Source organism: Amphiprion ocellaris, chromosome 9 (assembly GCF_022539595.1).
Source record: "Amphiprion ocellaris isolate individual 3 ecotype Okinawa chromosome 9, ASM2253959v1, whole genome shotgun sequence".
NCBI lineage: Eukaryota > Metazoa > Chordata > Actinopteri > Pomacentridae > Amphiprion > Amphiprion ocellaris.
Window position 1 is genome coordinate 5,519,077 of NC_072774.1, and position 18,875 is coordinate 5,537,951.

At 39.2% G+C, this 18,875-nt stretch overlaps 1 protein-coding gene across 2 annotated transcripts; it reads right to left on the reverse strand.

The window, feature by feature from the left end:
• Window positions 1-2,750: 2,750 nt before the first annotated feature.
• Window positions 2,751-18,624, reverse strand: pdp1 (pyruvate dehydrogenase phosphatase catalytic subunit 1). Of its 2 annotated transcripts, none has more exons than XM_023299172.3 (9): window positions 18,517-18,624; window positions 14,358-14,655; window positions 14,114-14,281; window positions 12,189-12,400; window positions 9,102-9,183; window positions 7,759-7,853; window positions 7,501-7,669; window positions 7,200-7,418; window positions 2,751-4,946 (listed from the first exon to the last, which is right to left on the reverse strand). In XM_023299172.3, exons 2-9 carry the CDS (start codon window positions 14,607-14,609, stop codon window positions 4,566-4,568), a joined length of 1,578 nt encoding a protein of 525 aa, XP_023154940.1. In that variant the 5' UTR covers window positions 14,610-14,655; window positions 18,517-18,624; the 3' UTR covers window positions 2,751-4,565. The 2 variants fall into 2 exon arrangements, with proteins under 2 accessions (XP_023154940.1, XP_023154941.1); XM_023299173.3 differs by having other exon boundaries at window positions 18,452-18,580.
• Between the last annotated feature and the right edge of the window lie 251 nt (window positions 18,625-18,875).

Below are 18,875 nucleotides of genomic sequence, written 5' to 3' on the forward strand. Positions count from 1 at the left end.
TGTCATTTCCAATCAGAAGAAATCCATTGTCCAAATAAAAAAATCCAAATCTGGCATGTGGATGAATAATTTCTGCCTTAACTGTGTGTTGATGTTTAGAGTGACTCCTGTTAAGTCACAGAGAGAAGCAGGTTTTATTTTATGCTTATTATTTAGATCACCATTAACACACTGACACACTGTGTGTGTGTGTGTGTGTGTGTGTGTGTGTGTGTGTTTAGTTGATGTCCATTCCATTTACTGGGAAAAAAAAAACAAAAAACATCTGCATGATTTTTAGGTCAGCCACATTCCATTACTGTACTGGTGTTATTTCTGGACAAGCTTGTAAAAGCACCAGTGACATTTTCTTATGAAATATATTTACATGCTTGTACTTTTGTGTTTGGTTTAAAACACAGGATGCGTAATTAAAAAACCCACGTAATCAAACTGACTCACCAGACAGACGAGCTCAGTTAAATAATATATTCAGCATTAAGGGCAGTCGCGACGTCAAATATATTATTTTGTGCATTTGTGGTCTTAGCTGGCTTAGTTTAGAAGCTAATACGTTTAAAATTGACAAAAATCTACAAAATGTTCAAGAAAACACTGAAATCAAGCAGCTGTATTATTATCAAAAGGATATATGACATAAATCTAAACTTTTTTTAAGATTTGGACATTCTGTTTACAGTGCCAGATTGCAGAAATGCTCACTGCAAACCATTATTCTTGTATAATAATGTGGGATATTTATTGCTATAATTCTTCTAAAGCTATTTTTTTTAAGGTATTTTGTTTTCTTATCTTTATAATAACACATTTACATCAATTTCTGTCTCAATCAGCAACAGAAGTGAGGCTTTCTTTTTTGTCCAGGTGAGCTTTTGTATGTTTGTTTAGAGGAGAGAGTTTAAAGGAGGAAGAATGGTTTTAATATTCGAAACACAGTATCTTTTGTCACTTGTTTATGTCATTTCCAGCCAGAAGACACCTATTAATCATATAAAAATTTACTACAAATCAAAATTTGGCATGAGAATGAATAATTTTGGGCTTAACTGTAATATTTCTCCATGAAACCAGCAGATTTACAATAATTAAACACATTTTTGATGGATTTTATCTACAGTTTTACATGAAGGACACTGTCAGGCTTCAGAACGCATTAGAATATTGTGATCACACTAACAGAAAAGTTGTGATGTCGTTCTGTCTGACAGAATGACTCAACGTTTCATTCATGCCAGTGGTGATCAAAATATGCAACTCGATGGTCCAGACGGTGTCCCAGCTGGTCCGCTAACTGTTCACTAAAATGCAGTGAAAGTAAACAGATATACACTGTTTTTATGTTTCTGTTCATTTTCAAAGCCTGACCAGGAACTATGGATGCAAATTTGACTTTCTAGCCACCTCAGGTTTATTTACAGTCTATTTTCTGTCAAACAAACCAGGGAAACTTCCATAAACATTTAAATAGAAAGGAGGGAGGACTATACTTATTCTCTTGTAACTGTAAAATTAACCCTAAAACCACCTCTTAAATATTTTATGGGGCTCTTTCAATGTCCGAAGAGAAACTACGGATGTAAATGAAAGTTTTTTGCTGAATAAATCTATAAAATTTCTTTCATCCCTTGACAGAAGTTAAAACTATAATTATTTTGCATAAAAACCTTCCCTCTCTAAGGTCTACTACTATTTTTTACTACTTTTTTGTTTGTTTATATACATATATCGAAAATAATTTTAAAGAAAGACGAGTTATGAGCCTTTTTATATTCAGTAATTGTATCTAACACATTTTTTTCACACATTTCACACACACATTTATTAGCCTACTTTTATTTTGAAAAACCAAGTTGAACATCCCAGATTTTAAAAGGTTTTCTGTGCTCCTAAACTAAAAAATCTTCCCAGAATACTGCATCTGATGTATAGTAGTGAGGCTTTCAGGTGCTTTAAGCTTCTTTAGCAAATTAAAAGTCCTTTAAAAGGCAGTGGTGACTTGATTTTAATAATTTAAATCATGCACATTATTATTTAAAGCTTGGATTCTCAGTAGATGTTATATAATTTATAACCACCATTAAGTAAACAAAGGTTTAAACTTTCCAAAAATAACATACACAGTACTAATATTTAATAGATTTAGACTCCAATACCAAACTTATGCAATCATGGCAGATATGTATTTTATGTAAAATTGATGTTTAAATATTTGTTTTTACATTTTTAGCAGGGAAATGAAAAAGGTGAAAATCTAAATTGGCTACAGAGGGATCAATATAAGTCAAACAAAACCTGATTTTATTTGGTTTTATCGAATAATTGGTGACAATTTGAAAAATGCTATAGCATGGTATGATTTTGATGCCTTTTATGTTTTAATTTTGCATCTAGACTGGCATTTTTTCAAATATTTATATAATTACTGCAACAAAATTTCCATTTGATGACAGTATTTTGGCAGAACTGTGTTGTTTGGTTTAAAATCTGTTTGAAACTTTGGTGCTGCAGCATCATCTAGTGGTGGTGAACTGTCACAACAGCATTTCATTAAAATAACTTAATGGAGCAAACAAGTAATATTTAACTCACCAGTGAATGACGACTGCAGAAATGTCTGGCGGAGCTGCTGCGGCATCGAACTTGCAACCTGAAACACACTCATCTCCCAACTCTCCGGGTTATTTAGACATCATCAGGCTGCATTCAGGGCCGCCTCTATCAACCAAAACACAGAAAACGGCAACAAGAGCTTAATATTCTGCATTTTATTAAACCATTCCATATACAAAACTGAACCCACATAAGTTACAATTTATACATATGACAGTAAAGACGTGTGGCGTACTGCTAAAGCTGAATAAATAGGATTTAATATTCAAACAGCTTCTCTCAAATGTACATTCTGCTCCTTCATTTGGGGCTTAAATACACAAACATCCACAACCCTGTAATTCATGAGTAACCGGAGAGAATCAGGATCCGCTTTCGAGATCAGTGTTGTGAATAAAAAATCCCAAACTGTAGGAAATGATTAGTTACACCGCTAATGACCTGTCAGAAAGAAAAAAAAGAATAAAAAACATGCATCTGGACCTTACGATATTTGGAAAAGAAGCTGTGATATAATTCAGACACTGACTTTCACACGTAGCGGTACATTATGTACGGAAAATGGAGAATAATTCACTTCATTAATATGTTTTAAAAGTGAAGAAGTTGCACAGTAACTAAGTGATAATGTCACAAACACCAGGTGAGTCAGTCTACCTGTAGTGGTGTCTGCTCAGTGCTACAGAACACTGGACTGGAGATGAAAACAATCACTATCTCAGCATTTCTGAACATTTATGGCTTTGAAAATGAAAAACCGTCTGATTATGGCATGTAGTCAACTCCATACATTCCCTGTAACAGAATTATTTTTCTCCCAACCCCTTATATTCCACTTGTGACCCCTCAGATTTATCTTCCAGATGCTAAAATGCCAACTTTCAGCTCTTATTCAGCATTTCTGCATCCACATCCTACGTCGTTCACTCAATATGGATGCAAACACCTTCAATCTGACTGTTTCATTTCACTCCAGTGAGCTGCAGCAGAGCCAAAGTAAAAACATTCAGACAGTACTGCAATCGTAGAATGAAGTATTGACTATGTGTTTGGACAGTAAGAGTATCATACAATGACATGCTGAAAAAAACAAAAAAATAGATGCAACAGGCCTCCTTGTAACAACAGAAGTAATTTAGAAAGAGAACAAAACCATCATAAATGCAAGTGAGTAGAGCCTGACTGACAGTTCGATGTGAAAACTTTCTTTTACAGTACATGATCCTTGGTGGTAATTTAGAAACGGTGTCGTTAAAAAGCTTGCCCATCTTAGCTTAAAAGGAAAAGACTGTTACCGGATGAGGCCAATCAGCTTCGACGTCCGCAGAACCGCTCAGAAGTACCAACCACAGAGCTACTTTGGTCTACCTGAAATTGGCCCTGAAGAGGTGCTACGTGGGCGGTTCTTTGGTCGCAACGAGCACAAAGTCTCTGGAGAACCGCCTAACATAACTCAGCCAATTTCAGATTTTTTTTTTTACTTTCAAAAAGATCCAGTATCGGTCCAAGTAACACAACCAGACAGTACAGAAAGAGAGAGTGTTGCTATAATGGGACCAGCCAGTTACAGTCCATGCGGTGGAGTCAGTGCTGTCAAGGCCTCTTTACTCATTCACCCTCTTTGGAACTTCAACAATTTAAACCCTGCTGAGGCTGAGGAGGTTGAAAGTTTTGGCACCGAAGTCAGTTTGTAACAGCGTCGGAGAGATTTGTGTATGAAAACATCTGCCAGACAACGGCGGCAGCATAAATAACGTGCTGTATAAGAGACGCAGTTTTAAGTTTGATAGGAAACCAGACTACCTGTAGCACTGCATACAAACATAGAAACTCTTAAACACATATAGTGTTAAAACATTGAGCTCCCCGTGCTGGACAGATGCTGTGGTAACCTGTGTGTCCACAGAGTGTACTTAGACCTGTAGAAGTGTGCGCTGCTCAGTGAACGGCTTGGATCAGGACTGCCCTTCCTGCATCTGTGCTCCGATCATGTGAGGGTTGAACTGAGTGACGATGATGGTGATGTCGTCGCGGTACATGCGGGCCAGCTCCTCGGGCAGCGACAGCATCTTCGACAGCCTCTCGTGGTCCACGGTGCCGAACTCGTTGTTTCCCACCGCGTGGCGCATCAGGTGGGTGGCCGAGTTCTGGTCCTCGAAGGCCGAAGACACCCGAGCTTTCCTCTCCTCCAGCAGCCCCTGCATCTGTCCCAAGGTGACCCTGTAGCCTCCGACCGTGAGCGGCTGACGCTGGTGCACCCCCGTTAAATACTCGCCGACGATGCGGACCACCTCCTGCCGGTGGAGGGTCTCCCAGAGGCCGTCGGAGCCGATCACCTACCGACAGAAGAAAGTCCTGTCAGCGTGAGGCTCCAACTCTGAGCGAATTCATTACAAAACATTCATTTGTGAGATTATTGCCACTGGAAAGTGATTACGAAACTCTTTCTTCACAAGTAAAACCTTTGTTTGAAAAGGTCACAGAGATCTAATTTGAAGCCAAACATAGAAATAAAAAAAATCGGGCTATAAAACATGTAATCATGAGCTTAGAAGTTACGTCATCTTTTTAAGACTAGGTTTTGTTTTCGACTTCAAAAAAAAGGGCACTCTTTCTTTCTGAACACAAAAGAGATGCAAAAAGCTGCATCTGGAGGGTGGAAAACCACCTTCGTGGAGCGTAACGGCACAAACATCAGGACGAAGAGCACATTTGTTGGTTTCTCAGAATTAATTAGCTGTGACTCATAAAATCTGCAGGCGGTGGTGGTCATTAGCTGGTGCATTAACATTTTCCATGTAAAAGTGACACATCAGATCCTTAATGCATCTTACTTTCATTTCAGTATTCTGTATAGGGCATTAAAGTGCTGGTTTCAGACCTCTGAATCAGTGCCCACATGTCTGATTTATTCAGCAGAGTAGGAGCCATGAGGAGCTTCACAGACAAACAAACAAACAAATGCTCTTTAGTTCTTTTAAAGTAAATTTAGTTAAAATTATGCTGTATACGATGCATGTTTTGCTTTATTTACCTTTAATAAAGCCTTGTTAATGTATATACTGGTCAATTTAATGTTGCTTAACAGTGAATGATGCCAAAATCTACAATTCAGAAATTTAAAAAATCCTTTAATCTAGCTTTATATATTTAATTATTAACCCAAATTGGTAGTTAAGTATATTTTAATGACACAGATCTTTTGATTCCTGATTTTTAACAAGACTGATTTAATAACTTGGTTGCACCTGGTTCCATTGTGGGCTGTTTAGTTTGCTTGGAGAAGAAGTTGGACAATAAAAGCTTTGTTTAGACTAGGGTTGCCAACCCAACAGAGTTTAAAATCGTTTTATACCATGAGGCGAATCTTCACAGATATTCTTATCTCTAATCTCAGACGTGTACATGCAACACGACTGGAAAAATAACGGCTCAACCGAGACACTACAGGATATTATTAATATTTCAAACCTCTAAACACACCAGAAGACTTGAAACACATTATCTTTAAAAGAAAATCTGCAAAATTGCCCCATTTATCAGATCAAGAAAATGTACATACAGAAAAAAGCTTTAGATTTTTAACTTCTCAACATGTGATAAAAATTCAGGGACTTTTCAGGTGAACTGCAGGCAGTGTTTTCACAAAGCAGCGAGGAGACAAGTATGGAAACAAAATGTAGGTCATAAAACATCTACGGTACGTAGAGCTACAAGTTTTTCCAATGTCTGAAACACGTGTCAACATTAGGAAAAAGCTAAACATGCTGACTCCAAGTGTTTTTGTAAAATGTGCTTCTGTTTTTAAAATCTGTGGCATCATAACTTTGTCATAGTACATAAAAAATATTTTTGAGTTCTCTCTACTTCTCGTCATGATTGCTCTGCTTTCATAGAGACACAGAACTTTCTATTCCAGTGAAAAATGAGCCCAGTCAGGTGCAAGAAACGCTTGGAGTTTCTCTCATCTTGTGGGGAAACAGATGTAAACAAATTGAGACTGTGGTACAACAACTTACTAATATATACAGTTAAAAAAATAGACAAAAGCATAACAATTAACAAGTCTGAATGAGAAAATGGTTGGAAAAACTAGGTCAACATGGGATGTTTATTCTTTATCGAGAACTAGAGCTGTTAGTTTTAATATCTATAGCTAATGTTAGCATCCAGGGCTAGATTTTCTGCTACTTTGGGCAGAAAAGTGATAGTTGCAACTATCCATAATTTCACTTGTCAATATCAAACATGTTTGATATTATCAGGATGACACAGAAGAGTTTGTAAGCCATTCGGAAAGTTTCAGATTGGATCAAGAAACCTCTCACGTTACCAAAAAATCTGGGGTCACATTATTGGGGCAGACGAAATGAGATAAATTAGTCTGAAACTCCTGTAATGTGAGTCTGATGATACAGAAAATACAACTTTAAAGCAGCATGCTTTGGGGACAGTTGAAAACACTGAAACTGAAATACAATTTAGTGTGATTATCAAGCTAGAATTATCCTTTTTTGGAAATAAACATCAGGAGCACCATGTGTCCCGGTAAAAAATAAACAGAACTGCGTTGCTGCTTGTTCTCTCACCAGGAATCGATCCTGTGGTCTCAGCTTGTGGTACGTGATCTCCGGCTCTGCGGTCAGGTAGGGCGGCGTGTGGTAGTTGGGGGGGATAAACTTGGTGTGTTCGTTTTCGTGGAGCTGATCGGGTCCAGACTCCAACACTCGCTTCTGCAGCTCAATGCTCCACTTGAACTTCACGTCACCGAACGCCCTGAACGGCATGAGGAGGCCGAGCAGCCGGTCCTGAAAAAGACAGAAAGAGGGGAAGAGTTTTATACACATGCCTTAAAAACAACCACACTGAGCGAGTGAGGAGCTGCAGTACCTGACGAATAACCGTCTTCCTCTCCGATGTAGGATGTTCGCCTCGTATCCGAGCAACCTCCTCCTCGTTCTGGGCGTTGTGGTCGTTAGAGAGCGTGTGAGCGCTGAACGAACCGTCCTCCTCCTGCACCCCCAGCACCGCCCGAGCATCTCCTGCATTGGCTATGAAGCTTCAGGAACAGAGAGGAAGAAATTCTACATTTACAGAAGAACCATTTTGGATCAGTTTTGCTAAAATGCACACATTTATTCTACGTACAGGTCTGGTCCGTCGATGTGAGCCACGCAGGCTGTTGCTCCAGAAAAGGCCACTCTTAGAACCCAGTAGTGCAGAAAGGCATTCGGATCTCCAACCTGCAGAGTGAAATGACACAGTCATCCTCAAGAAAGAAGATAGCACACACATGTTTATATAAGATGGAGACACAGTGACATTGGAGCTCCTCTATGAGTCATAAAAGGTTAAATTTGGATGCTCCCATTTCTTTTACAAGGCTGCTCTGGATTAATGGTGACATTTAATACGTCTCTTAATATGTGAAACTCAAGTCTGGAACTTGGAAGATAATTAATGAACTGCAACTTCACTTGACTGGGGCCCTTAGAGTATTTCTTAAACATCTGAACTCCTAATTACACTGTATGTCAATGCAATAATAATGATTTAAAAAAAGATGCTTTAAGTGAAACTCTCTGTGACCCTTCATGATATGACACAAGTTGCTCTACAGTCTTTCTGTAACAACAGAATAGAAGATACAGTTGTGAACGAAAGCTTTACATACATTTGTTAGTATGGCAGTCTGGACTTTCCAATGACTCGTATAACTCTTAACTTTCTATGATGGAATTACTGAGCCACATGTGTCTTTGTTGCAAAGAAACAATCATGCATTTTGGTTCTTTGGCAGATTTATTATAGGTCTTCTGGAACTACGACAAACCCGTCTGAGTCAAAAATATACACAGAGCAGCTTCAATTATCTGTTTTTCTGAAGTAGAAAGTTGTGCTAATCAAATTTTCTCAGTGGCATGATCTTTTAGCTTCTTGTGAGTGATTACAGTTGACTACAGCTGGTGACTAATGGTACCAAATGGGCCCTATATAATTAATCGTTATTATACCCAAGGGGCAAGTTTGTCCTACAGTCAGCAGCACACCACACTAGAGCCAACAAAATACGACAATAACATTAAATCTGCTTAAAAAAAGTCATCAGCTGTAGTCAATCATAATCACTTATGAGAAGTTAGAAGAAAATTTCCGTAATGCAGCTTTGCATATTAACAAAACTGAGAATTCAGGTTTCTGTATGTATATTTTTGATGCCAGCAGATTGTAATATTTCCAGAAGATTTATAACAAACCTACGAAAGAACAAAAAGGCGTGTTTTTTGTTTTTTTAAATAACAAATACGCATGTGTGTCAATGATTCTGTAACAGAAACTTAAGAGATACAGGAGTCCTTGGAAACCCAAGGCTGCCATGACATACATATAGTCTTAACAAGTGCATGTAAACTTTTCCTTATGACTGTACTCGATTCAGACATCAGAAAAAAAGTCTTCTTTATCACATAGATGCAGCAGACAGCTCTCACCTGAGCCTCCAGAGAAATGTCGTTGTCCAGCCTCTTGAAGGCATTCAGCAAAGCCTCGCGGGTCTCTGGAACCTCGCCTGGACTGGAAACAGAAACAACATGTGTGAAGCAGATAGAGAGGAAGCCCTGAGGTCGAGCACAGAGACCAGCAACAGCACTATTGGCAAAACAACAGACGGGACTGTGCTGGTGTGGGCGAGCTGCTAGTGAGGACAGAACTAAAAACCAGGACGTCTGGTTCGAAATGTTTGAGACCAGAGAGAATATATACACTCCACTGTGCAGCTCTAAAGAGTATATTACAGCAAAAAAATGTTGAGCTGAGACCAGAGGGGTTTACTGTGAACCAAGTCAGATATAGCCAGACTTTCTTTGTGTTAGCTGGCTTGACAAAACCAAAAAATGAAAATAAAACCCCAATTAGAGAGAATATGTATTGGTGGTTATCAGCTTTCTTTGTTACCAAGGTTTTCTTCATCAGGTTCTGAGCACATTTCCATAAATTTTGACTTTTCTTCTGCACAGATTGCAGAAGAAAAGACCAATTGTGTGTTTCCTACTTCAGACAAAAGGAAAAGGTTGCTATAATGAAGCACAATGAAGAATATAAAATTATGCAAATCATGCAAGAAAAAGATGCTGGTAGAAAACAGGTCAATCGTGTCAGTTGATACATTTATTTTACCACCCAGTGCTCTCTTCATGCAGCTGCTTATTTTTCACATCACATTAGAGCTCTAAAACTTTGTGATAAAAGCTTTTATAAGCAGAGGATAAAGTAACATAATGGTCTCCTTTCTGCTGTGTTTTCTTCGGCTACTTTACTGTAATGATAGCAGAGTCTTGTGACATGCTTTGAATCAGCATTTTCTAAATTGAGGAGTTTGTCAAAGAAGAGTCACACTGTTTGAGCCATTCTGCAGGATAACAGAACAATGCTTGATTTATTAAGACAAATATATGAGGAGGTAAAAAAAAACAGAGGCTTTCAGCTTGCAGAATCATGCAAACAGATAGCAGCTGATATACAGTGGGTACAGGTCACTTTAACAATTGTGTTTAACAACAGTCTCTGTGGGGTTTGTGTAACTTAGAAATGCTTAGAAATGATAGAAGAAACACAGGGGTAGATAAAACAACCATGACAGTGACAGTTGTCTCTTTACTGGTTTGTATTAGAAAGTTTTCTTTAGTTTATCTACCACAAGGATAGCAAAGTCTTGTAACACACTTTGTCGTCGCATTTTCTAGATGAAGTTGTTTGTTATGAGACAATCGCACAGTTTGTGCAGCTCACCTGCTAATGAGCAGCTCAGCAATGCCTGACCAGATAATGATGCAGAGATGTGATTATTTACAACAGATAGCAGTAGATACACAGTAGGCGCAGCACAATGTGTCAATCTTTGCTCTGTTGACTGGACTGTGGTCGAGAAGAAGAAAAACAGTTCTCAGGTCAAAGTAGTTGTTAGCTTCAGGGCTAACACCATTGGTTTCTCGCTGTTTGACGCTCTACCACTTGCATTTTTTCTGCACACATATCTGTACTTCTTTATGCTGTGTTTAGGAATTAATAAACTGAACTGATATTAAGTTTTCTTGATTAATCAAAACTCAGCTTTAGCAGGCTGCATCCTTTGAAGGCTGCATCTGATGGCCAAATGCGTCACAGCGGCACGACAAAGGCCTTCCCACTTCAATAAGACTACTTGAAAAGCGGCCTACGAATGCGTCTTTCTTTTCCATGGATTCACTGTGCTTCAGTGACAATACAACATTCAACAGCTGGAGTTTTAACAGCTCGCAACCTGACTGAAAAGCTGGATTTATCAGCAACTGGGGATTATATTTTCAAATGTAATTATTGTGTTAAATCTCACTCTAACAGTCTTTAAAAATGCAAAATTAGTTTTACAAAAAACAATTAAGTTTTGCGATGTTACTGATGTGAGTTGCTGCATTTTAAACTGTTTACTTTGCAGTTGTACAGCTTCAGTGCTTGAGGTTTTATTTATTTATTTTTTTTTTTTGTTTTTACAGAGACTGTGTTGATTTTAAGTTTTTCAGACAGTTTATTCCAGGGTTAGAGTTTCGGCTAACATGAACTTTTCTATTTTACTTTACTATTAACTTTTCTATATTTTTACAATTTCCAAAGATTATCTCGTCTCATCCTTATCTTTGGGATAAAAATTTGGCAGTCCGGGTTGCTGGGAGCAGCGTTATGGGATGTGACAACGCAAACAAGAAGTCCATCGTAGGCTAGACCGTCTCATTTAACAATCAGATGCAGTGTCACTTGCTGAATAATTGCTGAATAATTTCTTATCGATACACACTACAATTTACTGATGTTCCCCAAACGCCCCACACTGCAGGCTGCTGTAGCAGCTGAGGTGTTCAGACAGGTGTATGTGACCAAAAATTACTGTGAAGAGTTAAACTAGGGCATTCTAATATCAGATTTCTCCAAGATAATCTTTCTATGAGCAGAAAAAACATGTGAAAAGCAACACAAATACAGCTTCATGATGATCATGCCCTCGTATAATGCGACTACTTGTAATTTTAACTCATTCTCAAAAAAAGGTCGCTAATTTACCATTTTGGTTGCAGTCTGGAACCCTGTTGGGACACAGCTAGAGTCTGTCTAAGAGCTTTAATTACTCTGTCAAGAAACGCAGCGGAGTCATGCGACGATCGGCGTTCGTTTGTCTTACTGTGTGCAACATTAGTCGAAAACGGAAAAACGAATTTGGATGAAATTTTCAGGGAAGGTCAGAAATGCGACAAGGACCATGTGATTAGACTTTGGCAGTGATGCGGCTTATAGACTGGATCCATGGATTTGTTAAAGATTTCCGCATCACTGCCAGATAGTGGCACAACGTCACTGTAACTATGACAACAAGTCAACGCTACGTCAGCTGCCTGCTGACGATTACATGATTGCGATCCTACTACAAATCCGCCGCTGCAGACTTATTGGGACCTATCCGTCGGAAATGATACAACGACTGAGCAGTCTTGGCTGAGTATTGTGCTCTGAGTGCTTTTCTTGTTCGTAGTCGTGTCTTTTCTGCTCACCTAGTCAGATCGATCAGCTCCTGCCAGTACGTTCGCAGGCTGTTGAAGTAGAGCATCTGAGCCTCCCTGCTGAAGTAGTCGTTGGGGTGTTTGTGCCACTGCAGGATGGGACTGAGGGCCCTGCCGGCCTCCACCGCTGCCTCCAGCTCACACAGAGTGTCGTGGGGCAGCAGAGACACAGCGATGTAGTAAAACAACCTCTCACTGAGCGCCTGCAGAGGACGGAAACAGGAAACTGTGTCACTGCAACAACACACGCACAATACAACTATACAAATCCTATATACAATGCTGAAAGTTGTGCAACCTACCAAATGTTTACACACTGATGAACTTGCAGATAAACATTCCTATTTAGGTCAAAAATTACAACAAATAATATTGTTTCACCACACTAATTGAGGTCAGCAAACATAATCTGCCCTAAAAAGACAAATAATAATGTGTTTGCTCTCAACTGCAAATATGACATTAAATGTTCAACTCTCTAAACTCCAAGCAATTTCTGGGATTATTTTTTGTTCCAGTCACTGTGCGGTCATATTACTGAAATATAAAGTCCTGAACCTCTATGGAAACAACACAACCATGAAGAGGGAGAGAGACCTTTGAAATGTTTTCTGTTCACAAATCATAAAAGAAGAAAAAACAACAAGTTGAATCTCTTTGATTACTTACTTAAGATAAACTGAAAACACCAGGAATCAACAAAAACAACATTTTGTGTGTCAACATGTGATACCAATCTTGGAAGAAAAAGTTGTGACTGTAGATACTATAAAAATGTTACTACTTATATTTTTACAACCTCTACAAACTGCATGTTTTTGACTCTACTCTGCACATCAACTCTAGAGTCTTTCACCATGCTGAATGAATCTTCTAACAACGTGTTTGTCTGTTTACTGTATTTGAGCCATGCTGGATGTGTTTTATTGATCAAGTATGTTGTATTTTGCTCTCAGTCTCTCTTGTTGTCCTCTTTCTACTTTGTGAAAACACTGCTTGCAGTTCAGATGAAACCTTTTTGAATTGAATTTTTTTTTTTTTTTTTTTTTAAAGTTATTTTTTGGCCTTTTTGTGGGCTTTATTGGATAGGCACAGTGAGAGAGAGACAGGAAACAGGGGAGAAGAGTCGGGAGAAGACATGCAGCAAAGGGCCGCGAGCGGGAATCGAACCCGGGCCGCTGCGTCGGGGACCAGCCCTGTACATGGATCGCCCGCTCAACGCGTTGAGCTATACGGGCGCCCTTGAATTGAATTTTTGTATTTTGGGAGATTTTTATTATATGAGACATGTAGAGTAAAGTGAATTTGATGATATATCATGATTCTAGGCATGTATTTGGTTAATTTTCCACGTCACACTCAACCCTAACAACATGAAAGTGGAAAATCTGATGATTCTGTCTGTTTTTACAGTCTCTTGCTGATAAATGATGTAGTTTCCTTGATTTTTTTTAAAGAGAATGTGCCTTTCAAACCAGCTGACAGATTATGGGGTTTAGAAGGTGAAGGCCTTAATGACTGAGAAAAGATATTCATAAATAATCTCTCTGTAAATGGATTTCAAATTTGTGAGGTTCTTAACTTACAAAGTATTGAAATGATGCTGAATCAAATTACCATCTTTCCAAACTAATCTTGCTGACCAAATTTGAGAAATTTTATGTAAAATAAAAAAAAAGAAGAGAGAGGTTGCTGGATAAAATGATAATCTTAGTGATTCGGGGTCTTCTATGTTTGAAAACAGTCTGTTTGGAGACTAATTCAACTTTCTCAATACAGCAAACGTATCACTTGACCAATTTGAGAAAATAATTTGACTATTTGGACAGTGAAACCTGGAGCGAGAAGACTGACTTGCTTTTAAACAACGCCTCTAAAGAAAAGCAGAACAAACCACAGATTAAAAGCAGCTCTACCTGTGCACAGGCGCAGCCGGCGTGGCCGTCGAACACGCCCAACAGCATTCCTCTGGTCTGCAGGCACGTAGCTGCACTGCGGCGATCTTCTATTGGAGCGTTTGCTGGCAGCTGATTGCTTTCAAATCCCATCACCGAAGACACATTTTTACCATCAAACTCTGGCACCTGGATCCACAACACAAATGATGAGATGAAATGCCACAGACGGAGAGAAACATTTTCCATAGATGAACCCACAAACCTTGAAGCTGTACTCGTTGGCTTTGAGGATGGAGTTGACCTGCGGAGGTGTGAGGATGTAGCTGTGGATCGCTGAGGTTTTCCGGTAGCTTCTCGATGGCTGGTGTCTCTGCCAGGCGTGGGAGGGGTGTCGCGAGGCGGGTCGGTGAGCGGCGGGTCCAAACTGGGACTGGTGTTGTTGGCATGGTAACAGACTGGAGGCTAAGACCTTGGCACGGGGCAAACCCCTGAGCAGCTGGGATGCGACAGGCATGGCTGGCGGTGCACTACAGGCGCACACAAACACTGCAAACACACACCTGTGGAGGGAAAACGCACTGAGAGGTCAGAGGTGTGACAGCTGGAGGCGCTTTTAAAAAGATGCATGTATGGAACAGCGTGTTCCCTCTATGCACCATTAAGCAAACCACATGCAAACACACTGAGATCCAGTGATGTGGTCCTGAAGTGGACAGACTGAGCAGACCAGGCACAAGTGGAAAATTAAATAAAACGCTGGTAAGGTTTGCATCAAAATAACCTAAAAACAAGAAACCACCAAAAAGGCCTGTAAAGGTTTATATACTGACAGATTTTTGCTGTTTTTCTCTGCTGCAACCATTTACATATTTTGCTTCTGGGTGATTTAGATTAAATCAGTTTGAACAGGTTGTTAATTAACTGCAGAAACTCAAACTTCTGCAAACTTCCATCACCTATTTTTGTGCTCTTCATATCATTTCAGTAGGATAAATATTGCTGACTAACTGGAAAGAAGACAAGGGCAAGAGTACGCTAAAAAAACAGATGCCAAGATATATAAATAGGCCTGCACAATATATCATTTCAGCATCGGCATTGCAATGTGAGTAAGGGTGTGCAGTAAAGTAAATTAACTGTAACACATCATGCTCAAACTGACTGGCTGCTTGACACAAAGCTGCTCTCATTTTCCATGTCTAATCTACAAGATAAGTCTGTCTGATAGAACATTATTTTCTTTCTATTATTTCCAAAACTGTTTTTTGACATGCAGGCTCCACATTATCACAGTAAAATGAGTGAGAAACATTTAAAGGGAAGATTTGGTGGCAAAAAAATAAGTTGCATGGCATTATTTCAGCAACAGAAAGGACGATGCCCATCCAGAACCGATACTGCAATGTCTCAAATTATTACATCATGAGGCAACATGACTAATTTGTTTGAACAATTAAATCAGCTGCACAAAGGTTTGCATGACAAGTACAAATCCGAATGTCATCCAAAGTACAAAACTATTTCTGATGCCTTTGTCAGCATTACATCATACAAAAAGTTTCCACAGAAATCAGAAAATCGCTAAAAAAAAACAACAGTGCCTACAACTATAAACATACTGAATATCTAATGCAACTATCAGCCAATCCCTGCAACACACTGCAAATTGCCAATTTATTTACCACAACAAAGGAAGGAGTGTGCTCACGAAAGAAAACTAAATGCCTCAGGGTAAATTCCTCTGATTCTGCATGCATATCTTACACGCAGCAACAACGGCTGCCTTTGGTTGTTAAAACTTCAAGATGGTTCACTTTTTCTGTCCTAAAATCTTAAGAAAATTTGAGACAGCACAACCAGAGCCAGCATGTGGCATGAGTTGCAGCTCTTCTCCGATAGGTCAGCAGTGCTGCACGCCATCTTAAAAATAGCTTTGGCAGTAATTCAGCCCTGACATTTAGATCTTGAGAAATGTTCTGACAGGTCGTGACCAACTGAACTAGATTCTGACTGCGTGTCCTCATGTAATCTCTCCTCATTGCATAATTTAAGCATGCAGCCCCTCAAAATGTGAGGGAACAAGAAGCAGCAGCACAGTCGCTCAGTGTCCTACACACTGACCATGCTGTGTTGGAACAAGCTATGCAGCCAAAAAATCCTCCCAGACTGTGCATGAGTCACACAGAACACAGAGGCCCGTCCCAGCCCGGAGCTCTGCAAGAAAAGTTGCCATGTTTATTGACATCACAAGCCTCTCTCAGGCAACGCTGAAGTTAGCTTCTGGTTGGGCAATAAAACGGAAAGTGATGGGAAACTTAACTTGCAGTGCTGAGGGACCCGATTCCAACTTCGCCCCCAAATTTTAATAACTTAAAACCATGTTCTGCATGTTAGGTTACCCTTTAATGGTGCCTGAAACCCTTTTAGAATTTGTGAAACTTTTCTTTTATTGTGCAAAAAAGGTAGACTTCACTGTTTTTTGCATGTTCATCACAATAGACCAAGTCCAGAGCAAAAGCAACTCTACTTAGATAGATAGATAGATAGATAGACAGATTAAACATTTATTGATCCCACAGCGGGGAAATTTACAATGCAACAGCAGCAGCAAATAGAACAGAATAAAAAGGAGAGCAGCACACAATGCATAGATATAAATATTTTCTCCTTCTAGAAGAAAAAACAAAAAAGAAAAATACAATATTTACAGCAACATTCTTATGAAATTGCACAGCATCATTATGTACATTTTTATTGCACAGTGTGTAGGTGGGTGAACTGGTATACTGAGAGCAGGCTTGACTGTAAAGTCTGTTTTTAAGCTATTTTCTTGTTTTTTACTGTGAAGCACTTTGGTCACCCTTTGGGCTTTTGTAAAGGGCTATACAAATAAACTCTGACTGATTGATTGACTGCTCAGTTCTGGACTAGATTGCCTTACAGAGGCTGAAGAGTCTTTAAAACGGATTCTGATAAATGAAACATTTATTCTAATAGTTAAATGCAAAATAGGGAGACTTGATAGATTTTTTTTGCATGTAAACCACAATCAACATCAAAACCCACTCTACTTAGATGGGTCACATCTGGACTAGACTACCCTACAGAAGCTGAAGACTCTAACACAAAGTTTATGTCTTGTGAAATGCATGTGCTACTTGAGAACGTGCAAAGAGGGGAGAATTCGCTGATCTTTCTTACATATAGACCACATTAGACTATGTTTGGATGTAAAACTAGGACATACAGACTGGTCAAATCTGGACTAGATGGTCTTTCACAAATCTAAGATTCTTTCACCTCTGTTGGAAAATGTCTTATGGTTTTAACCAATCTACTGAAAATAAAGTTTGATTTGAACCTGGTCTAAAGTCATCTACAAGCAAAAACAGCAAAGAAACTTCTATTTTATACCACTTTTACAAATAGAATATACTTTTTCACAAAACAGAAATTGTGTTTAAAATATCTGGTCCAAACCTGACACTTTTAAGTGGTGTGTATTCTGATCTGAACCTGGTCTGATATTGTCTACTTTTTCTTTTCCTCAATTAGGATAACTGTGGAACAATTCATAAACTGCGTTTTCAAGGTTTTTAGCATTTGCATGTCAATTTAGTCCAGATTTGACTAGTCTATATGTAGTGAATTTAGATCTGCACCTTATGATGATGCACACTACATGCAAAAATGCAATAAAATCTCACTTTCTGCATTTTAACAAATGCAATACACGTTTCATCAATTTAAAGCTGTGTTTTAAAGACTCTTTAGACGCTGTAGAACAATGTGGTCCAGATTTGACCATACAGTTCTATTCTAACATGGTCTCCATGCAAAATAAAGAGCCAAATTTCCATTTCTGTACTTTCACAAATAGATTAAAGGTTTCCACAACATTGAAAGTGGATCAAAAATAGCATAAAACGTTTACCCAAAATGTCTAACATGGTTTTGCATCACTAACTTCATCGTACAACAAATAGTTAGTCTCTCAGTACAATAATTTCAGTTTCCCTGAACGTTCCCTTTAACTTACGAAACAGAAGCTAACTTCACAGTTCTCTCTCATAGCTAGAGCCAAAGCAGCCCCAGATATTTAGCTTCAGGGCAATTAGCTGGACTCGCAGGATAGAAAATCAGTCTCGGGGCTGAATAAGGCTGACAAACAGTGTTACAACACGGCATAACCGGATAAACTCTCAGCCGGAGTCCGCTAAAAGGAGGTACAGACACCAAATTCATGCTAACGGCAGCTAGTAGCGTCCCGGTTACACCCACCAAACGCCGTCAAAACGTCCGCTTACATAACACACGGCGGCGGCAGCGGGTGAAAACAGTCGGCCGCGGACTCACCTGCTGATAAAGGTGAGTGTGAAGGAGAGGAAGAAGTGTGGACGTGGAGAGAAACCCGGACTCACCTCAGCCGGTGGAAGTGCAGCGGCTATTTAAGTTCATGGTTTAGCTGCGACCCTCTCCTCTCCGTATTATTCTGGAGCGCCGCACCGCAATGACAGCGCTGATTGGCTGAGCCCGCACCGACGTGATGGCGTCACGTCAAGCCCGTACGTACGCAGCGTGTTTCTGAAATTAGAGGTTTAATCTTTAAATGCAGGTTTTATTTCTGAGGAGACAGAGGCTGATAATATTCATTGATATAGTGGCATTGTTCTCTGTAATCTGTAATATATCATGTATTCTAAATTTTACCTTCACAATTTTCTTTTTTTATTTTACACAATTTTTTTTAGCATTTTATTTCCAATTTAATGGCAAAACA